The following is a 14,317-nucleotide window of genomic DNA, read 5'->3' on the forward strand; positions in this document are numbered from 1 at the left end:
TTGGATGACAGGTTGCAAGTGATTAAGTTAAGATGAGGAAGGTTGAGGTGTGTTTGTAATGGCCCCAAAACAGATAGATGAATGAATGGACCAATACATGGATAAATATTTGTCGGTTTCTCATTTGATTTTTTGTTTGTTTTGCTGGGGGATCCTTTTTTATTTCAAAAGAAACTAAATGCAAAGTCTTGATTCGTCTATTAAATACACTAACTTTAAAAAGTATCTTCAAACAAAGCTGAGTGACCCTATGAAGACTTAATGCATCAGAAATAATAAGTATTGCTTAAATATAAAAGTTTTAAAATAAGATAGTGTTTCAAAGTCAAAACAGAAACCCACTCTTGCAGCCACCTACCATCCAATGGCAACTGTGAAACAATTTGACTTTTATTTAAAAAGCATGGAGTACATTTAACATGTCTATTATTACTCAAGACCAATGAAGGCATCTGAATTTTGTAAAAAACATGGGAAAAAAAACAGTGTGAAATAACTATTACAACATATTACTAAATTGGCTTTGAAAATTAATAAAAGAATAACAACATTGTTGTGCCTTTGTGCTGTAGTGGATAGCCAGGTTAAGTAGATCATATTTGTCGGCAGAAAAAAAGGGTAATCAATGTACATAATAATGAAAAACTATAGGACACAAACATATTGGAAGGAAAGTAGTTAACAATTAACACAAAAAGTGAGTCAGAAAAAAAAAAAAAGGCACAAAACACAGACAAGGTGCACACAATCTGTGACATATGAACTGATACGTATATAGACATGTTATCCAGTACAGATCCTGTGGTTTGTTAGTGGTAATTATATTAAAATAAGTACCTTAACCTAGTTTTCACAGGGTATGGGTTCTTTACGACAAAATATTTACAGCCATCTTTTACTTAGCAAGTTGAATAATTCTTCTACATGTCACCGGAATAAATCACAGGCTTGGTCATTAACGATTCGCACATGTGCAAAAAAATAAAAAAAAACCAAATAAATTAAAAAGAAAATAAAGTGATATAATTTAATTAATATACACCCAAAACGGTCTTTCTACACGTTCCAACTGGTTTGGAATGGAATAGATACTACATTCACTTATATCATTCTCTTTGTTGTATATTTATTGTTCTCTTTTCTAATTATTAGTACTAATGAGATGTCAAAGATGTCCTGGCAACTAGTATTTCACTGTGCTATTCATATTTTTTTTGTCTTGGTTGCCATGGGATAGTTTGCCATCGCATTATAATGCTTGTTATTAAATTGGGTCCCAATTCACATAATCTGTGCTATTAATATGATCTCGCCGTGAACACACAAACTGCTCCGGTATTCTTCTGCTAAACTGGGAATGTTGTTTTGTTACCTTGTGTGCCACTAAATGGCAGCGTACTTATTGACCCGATTATAAAGAAAGCATTTTATCTAGCTTATGCCGTTAACCATTTCCAGAGTACAATAAACATAGATGACAATATTAAACTTATAAAGTTAAATCCAAATGTATGGAATAAAACATAGGGCAGGAATGTAAATGAAGTAAATTAGACATATTAGAACAACAGTATTTAACGGTTTGAGCATAATGTGACATATGATGGAGTCTTTTCATCCGGCTACACTAAATCTTTGCCTTCAGAAGATCATTCTTGGTATCTCTTCAAGCACTCCAGTTCTTCACAGTAACCCCAGAAATACATCAGCCACTCTATGGTCAATAATTCTTACAATAATGGCACTGTATGTGTCTCTGAAAGCTGGATAAGGCATGGAAGGCTACTATACAGTATGTAGTGTATCCTTCAGCCTTTATTAGGGAAGGTGCAATATAGCTCATTAGGGTAATTTGGCATTAAGTCGGTAAAGGGTCATCATCACCCTTACTACATTTACATTTGCAACACAAGACAAATGGAGTGGCCAATAAAAGGAAGGGCGATGCTACTAACAGCAGTAAGCCGAATCCTGCAAATATACCCACAACCTGTAAGAGAGAAAAAAAAAATATCACATACTTAAAAACACACACATATATATATATATAGTTCTATATGTATACACACACACACTATAGGGACATAATTATTGGGACACCCACCCATTACACCAACAGGGACTTGTATGACACTTCATTCTAATACATAGACATTAATATCTAGTTGGTTCCCCCCGTTGCAGCTATAACAGCTTCCACTTTTCTGGGAAGGCTTTCCACGAGATTTTCTGTGGGGATTTTATCCAGTAGAGCATTTGTGAGGTCAGGCACTGGTGTTGGACAAGAAGGCCTGGCTCAAAATCTCCATTCCAGTTCATCCCAAAGGTGTTTGATGGGGCCAGAGGTCAAACTCATCCAACCATGTCTTTATGGACCTTGGGGCTGTCATGCTGGAATAGAAAAGGGCCTTCCCCAAACTGTTCTCACAACGTTGGAAGCATAGCATTGTCCAAAATGTTTTAGTATGCTTTAGCAATACGATTTACCTTCAGTGGGCCTAGCCCAGCCCCCGATTTCAGTAATGAAGAGTTGTGTCCCAATACTTTTGTCCCCATAGTGGTGCACAAAGCAAGGTCTAGGAACACGACAGAATCGTCATAAGAAATAATTAATGTTACACAAGGAAGGTGTACACTTACTAGTTGTAGTTGAGTAGGTTGAATAATATATTACAGCACAGAAAATGTGTAAAAAAAAAAAAAAAAAATTACCAACCTGGGTTCTGTGCCATATGACTGAAGCTCTTGAATGACCTAATTTATTTCGGCAAGGTCCCTTATCATAGTGTATAAGCAAAAAATCATCCTATTAAAATAGAAACATTTGTGTTATTAAGGATTGCACAATAATAAGAGAGTATGCAAAGTAGTAAATGACCAGTTGCTAGGATTATAAAAAGAGCTCTGAGACTCTTGTGTTTGGAGTAGACGGCTGCATCCAATTTCTGGCTTAGCTGCATGAAGGAGCTCTTGGTTCACACCACAAGATCTGATATGTAACATTATTGTGACTTGTATTCCGTGCTAATGTATCAACGCTCAAGAGTGTAGCGCTGCCACGAACGGTTCCCACGACGAAGTGTCTTTCAAATCACTCTGCAGCAGTGCTCAAGTGTCAGCTAACTGTATGAGAACGTCTTTCTTTCTAAAGTCAGACCTTTGCAATTTCCTAGATAAAATAACAATCTGTTTGGAAACCAGGACAAGTAAATTGATGTTTGTATAAAGTGCAGAGAAATAACTCTCATTTTGTGTGTATTCAGTTAATTTGAGTGATGTTGTCGCTAAGAATTGCATTGGGGAAGGAATGTGTAATAAAAGCATGGCTACCAAGAATGCTTATCCTGTTCTATGTTAAGATTACATGACGCTAACCACGCTCTTAATGTTAATTTGCACATGGCAGATCGTTTAGTGATGGTTTTTAATCTAATCCTTGGCTAACCGACCCATAACCCCGTATGTATAGCAGACTCTTCAATGTGTTCTCATCTCTAAGAGCGTAGTCCTCGGTATACTCACATCAAGGGATTCCAGGCAGTACCAGCAGAAGGCATGCTTGCAGTTCTTGCACATCATTTGTGCACAGCCTTCATCCCTTTCTATATAAACTTTACATTTCGGACAGCGTTTAATTGGCACCTCATCTTCAACACTTTTAAAGACAGAGCTGAAAAAGAAATGAAATAGTTGTCTAAGGCTCAGACTCATCTAAGGCTAAATCCCAGACTTTGTTTAAAAATTAGTGATCGCTGAAGGGAACCATTTATTTCATAATTGTTGGCTAGTGGACAAGGGGATGGTGGTTGGCGTAAAGATCATCTAAGTAGCACTTGGGAATCCATGTCTTAAGGACACTAGCCCCCTTTGAGTTGAAGGTAGATTTTTTTTATAGCCCCAGTTTGCCTATCTTTGTATTATCATTGTATTAACATTTTACTGGGCTGTCAGATCCTTATTAACAGCTTAAGACCAAGTTAGATATTTCCCAGCTGAGATCTGAAAGGAAATATTTACTTTGCCTGTTTTTAAAAAAAAATAAATTATTAAATGTTATTGTCATGGACAGGCCGAAGATTGAGATGTTTATATCTTTGAACTTCACCCGAGGATAATCAAATTGGAGGACTTTCTGAGTAGTTTTTGGAATCTTTAGCAATCTATCTGTATCTTTTGGAGAATTGTATTCTGGAACTGTCCTCATAGCATAGTTCTATGAGGAACTCTGTATGTGTATCTAGAAACTAGCATTCTGGAAAATGTAGGGTTGTATTATTATTAAATAGTGAAAAGCAACATTATTACCTTGAGCGATGTAAGCTTTGGTGAGGTGTGGACACGAAGTTAAATAATTATACATAGATATAGGCAATATGTTTTTATATAACAGAAACCTGGATTGTATCAGTTATAGTTTTCTTTCCTTTGTGAAAAGTGTCAAAGAATATATTTCCTTGGAAACAAGTAACAATCGCAGAAGGATGTCGGGAACATAATCGAACAATCAAACAATGCAGTGGCCAGGAAATATTTTCAGATTAGCTGATAACCGAGTAGGTTATTTCTCTATCCATGTGCATATATTAGGAGTATTCTGCATTTACGTTTCATGGATGGTCAGCAGTAATACACAGAGGTAAAGTTAATACTATTTTTTTGTAATAGGTTTTAGTGAGACTGCTTTGAACACTCATCTAACCGCTTACCTATTTTATATATAACTATTCCACTATACCCCTTTAATGTTTATCCAGGAGACAGCCAAGTATTAGTTATAAACCTGCGTTGTGGGTTACCTAGATTCTCCTGGGAGAAAAGTAATCGGCAGGTTTTCTTGACATCCTTGGCCAGGGTGCCAGTTGGCCTTACACGCGGAGCAGAATTCGGTGTCGCAGGAGGTACACTGCACCAGCTGCGGATTCTGTGGTCCTTTTTCTTGAAGCTTGCACACGGCTTGGCAGGACGATGAAGGACACCATGTTCTGCAGGGATCCAGAAGCACTTCTGTGGTGTAACAGAAATAATTCCTGTTACCGAGTGATAACTTTGATTTGCAGCGTAGCCTTTGCACACCAGTCAGTGTATCAATAGTCTTGGACACCAGTTAGGTCACTGCTGCCTTTTTGTTAGCTGCTAAGGTAACGTGCCAGCAAACATTAAAAAAGCAGCCATGGGTGACGTGTTCTCAGGGCCACTAGAGCCAATATCTGAAGTGCCTAGCGTTATGTCAGATTAAGCTGATGCCCAGGTTCCACCCCCTAAAATGAAGTTTTGACCATTGCCAGGTACCTCCAAATATGTTGGCATAACAAGTGATATTGATGCCAGTGAACCAATTTTATTCTCCTATTTGTGTTTTTCTCCATTCTTGTTTTGAGCTGTTGAGCTGTCAAAACAATATCTATTCTGCTTAGTGTCTGGCAGCTGACCAACAGAGCAGATGTTAAACCTGGCACCCCACTGACCCATATGAAAAAAGAAAATTTGGGGCCTTGATGTCTTTTGTAAAAAAATAAATAAAATAAAAAACAAACAAGAGACCCACCACACAGTCCTATTGGAGCACATAGCCAGTTTTATTAACCCCTCTTTTCTCCCATATTATGAACAGGGACTTCTTTTCAACAATAATGCCCAATGCCCCCCTAGAAGTGACCCACAATTCGACAGACCTTATAAATTAAGGACCATTATAAATGTATTTTGTTGCAAATTTTCAGAAATTTCGGCAAAATGTCTATATTAATCAGTTCCCTTGTTCAATGGCAGACTGCATTTCAGGCAGTATAGCCCATCAAAGGCCCCTGACTGCCAAGACTCAGTTGGCACAAGTGGGAAAATAGTGTGGGACCACCATTTGACCTTTTTGGAAAAAAGACTACCACCTCTGGATAGATAATTATTATACCAGCCCAGAGTTATTCAATTTTTCATAGTTCTTTGACACCACAGCCTGTGGCACGGTCACAAAAAACCCAAAAAACCTTAAAAAGGTTCCCCCACACGGTTAGGTCACCCCAAACAAAAACATGGCACAAGCGCTTTGCGTAACGAACAAATTCTGGCCTTTCCATACACAGACAAAAAGGATGTGCCTGTTCTTTCCACCATACACAATGAACGGCTACAACAAAAACATCGGGGAGTAGACCTCATCAATCAACGTCTATGACTGTACCTGGTGTTTAAACATGGTATAAAAAAAGTTGCCATTTACCTGACCCAGGTTGCCATGTTCAACATGTACATGCTGTACAAAATTAACAATGTCATTGGGAAGGACTCCATGTACAACTGTCCCTCTCTGTCAAGACGCTGCATCAATAGTACCTTTATGGCGTATCATGCTAAAGTAGATTATTCATTCTTTTTATACAGTGTTTTTCTTTTGTGTTTGAGTCAGCCACAAGGGGGAAAATTTTGGGTATCTTGAATTGCCACATAACCTGCACTAAAATCCTGAGCAACTATCCTAAATAAATTAGTTTATGTCCTGCAAATAACATAAAAAAAAAAACTATACATGTGGGTTATTCCTGTAATCTGCAAAAAAAAAATCAGAGAAACCAAAAGTGTTGGTGATAAAAAGCGCAGGAAATCATTGCTATGTCTACGTTTGGAAGTGACTGGTGGGCAAACAGCTAAATGGCAAGTGTGCAGAAGGTCCTAGCTACATACTTTGGGTTGTCTTCTTTACAAAAATATATACTTTAACGGCAGTATGTTGACCGGGGGTCTGCTAAGATGCATATGCAAAATATAGCATAGACCTAGCAAAACATCCTAGCCCAATATTGCCAGCATCTTCCAATTTGTGCCCTTTAATGTCCAGAAAACCCCCAAAAAGCATGTGGGGTATTTCTGTAATACGGAGATACAGCTGAACGGTTTTTACTGGATGTCCCTGTCATAACACATAACCTGCGCAAAAGCGTTGGCGAACAAACCGCAGGAAATTATTACTACGGCTAACTTTGGAGGCGACATTTACAGAAATATATACTTTTTATGGGGATATTTTGAATTAGGTGTACAGTATTGTCTTTTACACAGAAATGTGTACTTTTGGGGGGTATTTGGTGCCTTTGTTCAAAATCTCCGTTATAAACCCAGGATACTGAATGGGGGGGGGGGGGGGGGACACCCACAAGTTTTTAATCAGCCATGCACACTAACAATATGTGCCTTATAGCTACCCAAAGTCTAGAAATTCTATACAACTGAAGTATTTCTAAAATCAAGACACCTGAATTGTTAAATTCTGGGTGTATTTTCTGCCAATTTAACTAATTAAAACCCCTGGTAGTGAAGGGGTTAAAGGACAAGTTGATTCTATTATGCGTTCAGTTGTAGTTTTCTGATGCGTGACCAGAAACTGTATCATCTTTACCAATGTCATATCATCTTGATATCGCATCATACCTCTCAGCATTCAACACGGCCAAAGATGGGCACATCAGTTTTAACGGGTACAGTTAGAACTGGAGTTTACTAACATTTGTTTGTGTAACAGCGTATGGCTTTTAGAAGAAGAAAAATGTGCAGAATTTAATACCCAAATACATTTTTGCTGTTTTTATACTCATTGTAGCGTTTAGGGTTTCCTTGTAAGATGTAGCTATGCATTACACAGGGCCAGCTCAGCCCTTCTTGCAGCGGAAGCTCACTGGGGTTGGTCCACCTCTCCTTCAGCCTCCCATTTTGGTGAATACACGGAATAAACAGGAGTCCCCATGATTGCCATATCACATAAGAGGAAAAGACACTATCAGGCACATTTTCAATTCACAAAACCTATGCACATGTGAAAAGATTAAATGATATTGCATACAATAACTCTAGATGGGTACGTGGAATGCATACACACGGGCAATTCACTAAAAAAAACATGCATTTAGTAACTGACGCCATAGGCACTATATACTACATTTGTATTTTTTATTTGGTTCGATTCAGGTTCTACTAGAACAAATATTTAAAAACAAAACCAGCACTGTTTGAAACCCACAGGACTATTAGCATATTATTTAAATCTTTCAAATGTTAAATTGAATGACTGTATTAAGCAGCAGGCATGGCGAACTGGAATAAAGAGTTCTTAAACATATCATTTAGCACAAGTAAGCAAGTAAGTAAGTTTGTTCCTGTAAAACATTACAAAATAAGAAATCATTCTAAAAGTTCATTATACATTTAATATGAATATATCAAGTCAGCCTGAATCATAAGAAATACCCTCTTATTTAAATAAATTCATGTTTATGTTAATATCTTCATCAGTAAATTAACTGTTTACTAACAGGAGTACAATATGGAGGCCTCAAGGGGTTGACATTAATAAAAAACAATTAGAAATGTGTTTTGATGCACACATTCATTTAATCACAAATTAAAATAAATGGCATACAGTACATCATTTATTCCGCTTTTTATTACCCATCTATTTACAGCGATACATACCTCTCTCAAACTGCAACTTCTTATACCGTTGCATTATATCAGAAGCAACCATGCATTCAATCTGTTATAAAAGATATAAAGGAAAACAATGTAAGTGCATATAATGACCCTACATGGTATTTATGCTACTATTTGCCCAAATTAATACTTTTTTTTTAAGTTGTTTCGGACAAAACCGTGCCTGTGAACATGTGTTGTGCTATTTTAAAACAAAACGCAGGCTGTGGTTAAAGGGACTATAAGAATTTAGCATGAACAATTTTAGAAACTAAAAGCAGTAGATGAAAGGCAAGTTTCAAAGTTACAAATATGTTTATTTTTAAAAAAAACATACATAAAATATTAACACTTTACATTAATTAACAAAGCATTAAAATGAATCCGATGTACATAGTCGTTCTCTTCTGATTAGATGTCTGACCATTTAACCAAATATTTTTGGAAGAATTTCTCCTGATTTTTTTTAACAAATATTCTATTTATAGAGTTGCGGATGAGAGAGATCATATAAGTGCGGTACTAGTAACAACATTGTTTATATTTTTATTGTTATACATTCCAGCACATGAAATATGCTTCATGAAATATTTTGTTGAATATAGTCTACTCTTATTTTATTTTTATTTATTTTTTTTACTCACCTCATTCTCTTGTAAGTGCCCTCTCTTTGGACAGCCAGCATCAGGGCAACTAATTGCAGTTTCTAAGCCTTCTTTGATTAGAAGTTCAATGTATTGTTTCAAGCACTGTTACAAAATACAAAAATGAGAACAGATCTGAGAAATTGCATAGCAATATTAATATTAGTACACACACACACACACACACACATTATAAATATGCCAAAATATTATAAAATGAATACATGTCATGAACTAGTTATTAAGCAGCAGAACAAAAGCATCATCCACATGAAATAACACCTTTTGACATGAAACACTTAAACCTACGGACTTGACAATTGACATATATTTCTATTATACCTAGAACCGATATGCATCTGTAAGCAAACAATCTCTCAGCGAGAGATACTTTTTGGTTCCTTGCCGACAGCTGCTGGGTCCCTGTGCACATTCCTTGCTTGAACGCAGTAGCACCCTGTGTTTTTTGGCATGGGCACCCGTCAAAAAGGCTAGTATGCCAGTGTCAGCCAAACAGGGAGGAAAAAAATTGGCATGACTGTTCCTTCAAGTGGTTTCCGCCTTCCGGTGTGCTGACCCCAGGCCAGGATCGCACCACAAATTCAGGTGTCCAAACTGGGAAAGCTTTGCCGGGGTGTAGCCATAGGCAGGGCCTGGGTGGGACTTATGGCCTACCAACCCGTGGCACTGAGCTTCAGGGCTTTGTGAGGTGGCCACGTGGGAGCTGTGACAGAGGTCTATACTGTAAAAGCACAGACCTCCATTCATTTAACAGCTTCCTGAGCTGGTCAGGGGGAAATCAGAGGCTCTTCCCAACCAGCCCATAATACCTACTGCCTGCAAAAGCGGGGCAGCTTGGTGGGACAGTGCACGAAATTCCCGAGCAAAACTTGATGGTTATGAAGTATGAACCAAATCAAGGGGGACACGTGCTGTATTAATCTAGAAGATGTGACAAACAAGTGTCTTTTACCAGCTATTATGTGGAGCAAACCTTATTAAACTTCTAAAGACAGAAACAGGTTAAAACAAGTAACAAAAGTTAGAATTCTTTTTTTATTGAAGACTAACTAATATTCTTGAATAAAAAAATAAAAATGAGTTTGTGCATTATCCCCCCCCCCTCAATAAGATCTCGGAATTCTTGTAAAATAAGAATTGGCAGTATTCATCTTCTAAATATGCGAGACTATTTTACCCAAGGAGTGTTGTGGGATTACGTGTATGTGTACACACACACACACACACACACACTGGTTTCAGGATATAATTGCTTCATTAAGTGAGCAGACATCTGGCAGCAGAATTCATGCATTAAAAGACAGGGACAGATTTTGTTTTTGCGGTAATCTGTTCGTGTGATCATAATGACTCAATGATAGCCACACATAAAATAAGTGCTTTTTATCATCGGCTCACATCGTGTCAATCTGATAATCATAACGATGCAGAAATTGTAGAGCTGAAATTATCATTGTGTTACCGCAGCAGGCGCTGGGAACATTCTCAGGGTTACACCACCACCGCACATCATTATACGCAGAACAAGGACATGGGGGACATATCCAGCTCATTTCCTTCACCCCATCATGGTCTAAACCATGCCAAAACATTTGAGTTATCAGAAATGTGCACATTCAATCAATTGGCTTTGAGTTCTAAGGGTATATCTCCTGAACATCGAAGAACATCAAGACAGTCCTGACTTGGCCCAGGATTCCGATAATCCACTCATATTTGGTTCTACCTATTATGGGTCACAGTTCAGAATATATATGCGGTTTGGTAATTACTGGCTGGCAAGTTGGAAAGCTGACTAATGTCCACCCTGAAGGCAAGGACCTTGCGGTTTTTATTTTCATATATATCAGGCACCAGCCCACAAATTCCTGGCGTGTCTGAGGAACAGTTCAGGACTAATCACACATCACTGATTATTTATCCCGCTCAAACTATTGATCAAAGCGAAAAATAAAGCACACGATTCTGCCACAGACCAAAACATGTTTATTAGCAGATACGTGTGATGTGACATATCTGATTTAGTCTTATGGTTTCTCTCATTTATAAAACAAAAACAATTGGTATTAGAAATGGAGTACTCTAAGGATGTACTCTAAGGATGTACTCTAAGGATGTGCTCTAGAAGTAATGGAAAGGAGAATTATATACGAGACCCTGGCTTAGGTCTGATAAGTTAAAAGTCTAATGTCCAAAAACAAAGACGCCCAACTCATCTTCACCTTCTGGGGAATTTATTGTGGGTTTATTATGAGATTTATTCCTTGGAAGAAGAACCACAGACATAGCTTCTAGACCAGAATTTCCAGATGAGTTAAATCATCATCTCACCACTTTCACTATGCATTATGAATGGCAGCTAACATAGAGGTGATTGGCTGACTCTTCTCCCATTTATTTTAATGGAAGAGCTACAGCGCCTGTCCGGGAAGGCTATACTTTGTTTATAATGTGGGGCAGACCGAGACTGAAGCTAGACTTTGTATCAAGACTGAATGGTATGTTTATTTTTTATGCATTTAAGTTTTAATAAGCATTCTATGTTACATTCTGCTTAATTTTGGATTTATGTCATTTTTGTGATCTTTAATATATAAGTAATTACTATATTGAATTCTCAGTCCTCTCTTATAATTGTGCTCACGATTTCATTTATTGAATGTGAGACCTATCCACATGTATAAAATTTAGATTTGGTAATTTATCACTTAGGGTGGAGAATAACCTGTTCTTAAGACATTACATGGGAGGAAAGGTGTGAACCCATCACACCTGCTTTCAATAGAGTCAGGCGGGAGAGGAGGAAAATGAGAAGTCTCCTTTTCTAGACCAATAGACTTCAATGTGTGCACTTTACTTAATAGTAGGGATGGAATGTTACTCTAATTACAGATTATACGGGGCCAGCCTAGCCATTGTAGCTCAATAGAGTTGGCTCTTCATGATACACGATACTACTGACTATTTCTCTACATCAGTACATCTACCCACTTGACCAAATAACATGAATATTATTAATTCTGTGAATTATTGATTTCCTCACTCTAACAATAGGCAGCTGATTCATAAATACTATTCTGACATTGCTTAGCAACACCTTCTCTGAAGAACAAATGAGACTGATGATCCAGGCAGACAGATCATATTCCGAGGCGTTACCATTTAACGTGTGAAGACATTTACAGTTAATTAACAGTCTTTTAAAATATATGTAAGGATTATATTTTCACTTAGCTTACATTGGGAGGTCACACAGAATAAATAAAATGCATTAGCTACAGTGTAAATAAATGCTTCAGTAGTAGGCTTTGTTGATAATGTATCAAGGTCACATGAAGGTCTGCAGGTTTTTAAGGCACTATTAGACATATTGTTTGAAAACTATTATCTACAGCATTCAGCCAATCAATCATGAGGAAACAGGACTATGGAGAAGGCACTGCAGCTTCTCCTAAAAAGTATGGCTGGAGGCCGCATAGGCTAATGTCCTTTTATAAAAGATACATAAACAACGTAATGCAGAAAATATTTCAATCTAATGAACTTTCTTTCTTTTTAGTAATTATTGTAAGATACAACTTTCATGCCATTTTTTTACATTACAAGTAAACAATAACTGGGAACCTCTAACAACTTTTAGGGTACAATTCCTAGTGTGACATTAGGTGGGTGACACTGATTTAGGTACTGCCGTTGCAAAAAACAGATTCATTTGTTAATTAAAAACAAACAAACAAAAAAAAAAACTTAATTGGCAATATAAAATACAATTCACATTGTTTTAGCTACATTTACTGAGATAGAAAAAGATATACCAACCAGTGTACAGAAGACACACTGGCATTCTGTTATGGTGGTCATTTGTTCCACTGGATATTCTCCAAGGCAAAGTTTGCAGGAAACCAGCGGATCCAGGGCCAAATCCCACGTGTGCCTATATCTTGCTGTAGTCATGGCAGATCAGTCTGGAATTATATGAATATTGCACAACTTTGATCAATATCAGACAACCATGCTGTCAGAACTTTTAAGCCAATAAATATTAAGAGTTTTTTTATGGGGCCAAAAGCATGAATCCTAGCTTTAAAGTAAAACAATGAGGCATGAAAATAAAAACAATAAAGGAAACTGGTGACAGACACTGGTTGATGAGATAAAACATACCTCCCAAGTATCATTGTTTAGGAGAGATAGTTCCTCCGACCCTTTCCTCCCCAGATGTCCCCGTTTTCAATTCCTAGCAACAGTTACAAATACTTGGAAACTGAAGTATAAAATAATTAACTTTTACTGAAAAACACGGTCCGGCGGACAGCATTAAAAATGATACGGACAACGGATGCACCAGGTCTATGGTAACTTTAAAGAAACGTCTTTGCGACTCTTGTAGGGTAACTTCCAATAAGCTTTCCAGACCCGAGCTCAAATAAAACAAAACTCTACAGATCCTCTAGGTTAACGCTGAGCAGATGGCACAAGACATCACTCCAATGGACGGGGAAAGGTAGGTGTAATATGTCATGTTTTATTGAATTATCCTAATTTTAGACCTGCTAAGGAACGTATGATTGGTATTACGTCCTGATCTACAAAACCACAGAAGTCAAAGAAGGGGTACTTTCTTTTTCACACCACTGTAACTATAACAAGAGAAAACTATGGAAACTGGCCCACTGCCCAGACCCCTGGGCAGTAAAACGCTTGTTATAGCGTTCAGCACAATAAAAAAAAAATTCACATGATATTTTAAGTTAGAAAGTGTAAGAAGCCTATATTCAATGTGACGAACAAACAAAAGAATCCATAACACAACGATTAAGCTTCTCAGTTCATATAAGCGGTTAATTTGAAACCTCCCTGTGGACAATGCAGTTAAATATCATGTTGTCAGGTCTAAAGTCTAGCTCTGAACGTAACATTTTGGCACACTTTGAAATTGCGAATACTCTGCCCTTTTCAAAATCACAAACTTTGGCCGCAAGCAATAAATCATGCAGAAATAATTATCATATTATCCCAGCAGGTTCCTCCCGAGACAGGGGCAGAGATGTCGGCTCCTAGTATACCGTTAATGTGGTAGGTTAAAATCCACCTCGTGATCAGGGGCAGGGATGTTATAGGGTTAATTACATCACAGCTCTCCCCTTGGGGTTCTGCAGAACTACATACCAACCAGGTGAAAACCGTCTCACTGC

The 14,317-nt window shown here is 37.5% G+C and overlaps 1 protein-coding gene across 1 annotated transcript; it reads right to left on the minus strand.

Moving 5' to 3' along the window:
* Positions 1 to 1,858: 1,858 nt before the first annotated feature.
* On the minus strand, positions 1,859 to 13,076 carry LOC149288377 (putative E3 ubiquitin-protein ligase RNF144A). Its single transcript, XM_089491907.1, has 7 exons — positions 12,942 to 13,076; positions 9,102 to 9,206; positions 8,461 to 8,521; positions 4,797 to 5,004; positions 3,523 to 3,670; positions 2,717 to 2,806; positions 1,859 to 1,990 (listed from the first exon to the last, which is right to left on the minus strand). Exons 1-7 carry the CDS (start codon positions 13,074 to 13,076, stop codon positions 1,859 to 1,861), a joined length of 879 nt encoding a protein of 292 aa, XP_089348033.1.
* Positions 13,077 to 14,317: the final 1,241 nt, after the last annotated feature.

This window comes from Sceloporus occidentalis, unplaced genomic scaffold, assembly GCF_023333645.1.
Source record: "Sceloporus occidentalis isolate IW3139 unplaced genomic scaffold, rSceOcc1.0.p SCAF_52, whole genome shotgun sequence".
In the NCBI taxonomy this organism is placed as follows: Eukaryota; Metazoa; Chordata; class Lepidosauria; order Squamata; family Phrynosomatidae; genus Sceloporus; species Sceloporus occidentalis.

Excerpts from the sequence above, each read along its gene's own strand:
- LOC149288377 (XM_089491907.1), bottom strand. The coding sequence starts at position 13,076 with ATGACTACAGCAAGATATAGGCACACGTGGGATTTGGCCCTGGATCCG. Across the intron at positions 2,807-3,522 it reads ACTGCCTGGAATCCCTTGAT|GATGATTTTTTGCTTATACA; the intron begins GTGAGTATACCG and ends CTATTTTAATAG. Across the intron at positions 1,991-2,716 it reads TCATATGGCACAGAACCCAG|GTTGTGGGTATATTTGCAGG; the intron begins GTTGGTAATTTT and ends TCTCTCTTACAG.